Source organism: Galeopterus variegatus, unplaced genomic scaffold (assembly GCF_000696425.1).
Source record: "Galeopterus variegatus unplaced genomic scaffold, G_variegatus-3.0.2 Scaffold10386, whole genome shotgun sequence".
Classification (NCBI taxonomy): Eukaryota; Metazoa; Chordata; class Mammalia; order Dermoptera; family Cynocephalidae; genus Galeopterus; species Galeopterus variegatus.
Window position 1 is genome coordinate 39,131 of NW_007736497.1, and position 1,608 is coordinate 40,738.

General features: G+C 45.2%; 1 protein-coding gene across 1 annotated transcript; it reads left to right on the plus strand.

The window, feature by feature from the left end:
- The first annotated feature begins 229 nt into the window (after nucleotides 1–229).
- Nucleotides 230–1,322, plus strand: LOC103609973 (olfactory receptor 51G1). Its single transcript, XM_008594223.1, has one exon. The coding sequence runs from the start codon at nucleotides 292–294 to the stop codon at nucleotides 1,255–1,257; it is 966 nt and encodes a 321-aa protein (XP_008592445.1). The 5' UTR covers nucleotides 230–291; the 3' UTR covers nucleotides 1,258–1,322.
- Nucleotides 1,323–1,608: the final 286 nt, after the last annotated feature.

A 1,608-nucleotide genomic window follows, 5' to 3' on the forward strand; every position in this document is an offset into this window, starting at 1 on the left:
ACATATGAAGAAAATGCCGTCTTAGGTGACTTTGTTAACCTTGAGAGGCTACTACTGGTGGACATACAACCATTAGGCTATATCACATGGCTTCCAGAGGTTATAATAATCTACTGTAAAAATTCCCTTCCTAGACCCTCTAGAAAAGGCTAATAGATCAGGTGCCCATCCTCTACAAACCCTTCCTGACTCACTGGCTCTGGGACATTTAGGTGAGTGAGAATTCAGCCCTGTCACTATCCAAGAATCTCATTTTATATTGCAGGTTGGAGAATCCAAGATTGCAGAGCCATGACAATCCCTGATAATAGCAGCCTCCAGAAAGCCACTTTCTTTCTGACAGGCTTTCAAGGTATGGAAGATCTCCACGGCTGGATCTCTATTCCCTTCTGCTCCATTTACATGACAGTTATTTTGGGGAATCTTACCATCCTCCACATCATCCGTACTGATGTCACCCTCCATGAACCCATGTACTATTTCTTGGCCATGCTGGCCTTCACAGACTTGGGCCTTTGCCTTTCCACGCTGCCCACTGTGCTCGGCATCTTCTGGTTTGATGCCAGAGAGATTGGCATCCCTGCCTGCTTCACTCAGCTCTTCTTCATTCATACATTGTCTCTAGTGGAGTCCTCAGTTCTATTGTCCATGTCCATTGACCGCTATGTCGCCATTTGCAACCCACTGCATTACTCCACCATCCTGACACCAGCATGTATTGTCAAGATGGGACTGAGCGCGGTGCTTAGAAGTGCTCTCCTCATCCTTCCCTTGCCATTCCTCCTTAAGCGCTTCCAGTACTGCCGTTCCCACGTGCTGGCCCATGCCTACTGCCTGCACCTGGAGATCATGAAGTTGGCCTGCTCGAGCATCGTTGTCAATCACATCTATGGACTCTTTGTTGTGGCCTGCACCGTGGGTGTGGACTCCCTGCTCATCTTCCTCTCATATGCCCTTATCCTGCGCACTGTGCTGAGCATTGCCTCCCATCAGGAGAGACTTCGGGCCCTCAACACCTGCGTCTCTCACATCTGTGCTGTGCTGCTCTTCTACATCCCCATGATCGGCTTGTCTCTTGTGCATCGCTTTGGTGAACATCTGCCACACATTGTACACCTCCTCATGTCTTATGTGTATCTGCTGGTACCACCCCTCATAAACCCCATTGTCTACAGCATCAAGACCAACCAAATCCGTGAACGCATCATTAAGAAGTTTGAGTTTGTAAGGTCACTTATGTGTTTTCGGCAGGATTAGGTTAGAGTAAGGGGAGGAAGATTTGGGCATAATGCTCACAGGTTTCCTTGGTTTCAGCTATGCTTTGGCAAAATAATAAACTTCTGATTATCAACTAAAAGGTAATTAGCTGCGCAATATACAGGCAGTGTGATGATAGGAAAATTACCTACCTCTCTGTTCTTCAGTTTCCTTAGCTGCAGCATAAGCCCGGAGGTAATTATACTAACTTCCTTTCTCATAAGGATGTTGTGATGATTAAATGAGATAATTCATGTAAATACCTAACATGGTGCCTGAAAAATATACAATTCTTAATAAATATTAACTATTATTACTTTAGAAAATTCAAAAAAGCACACAAGTTTAATC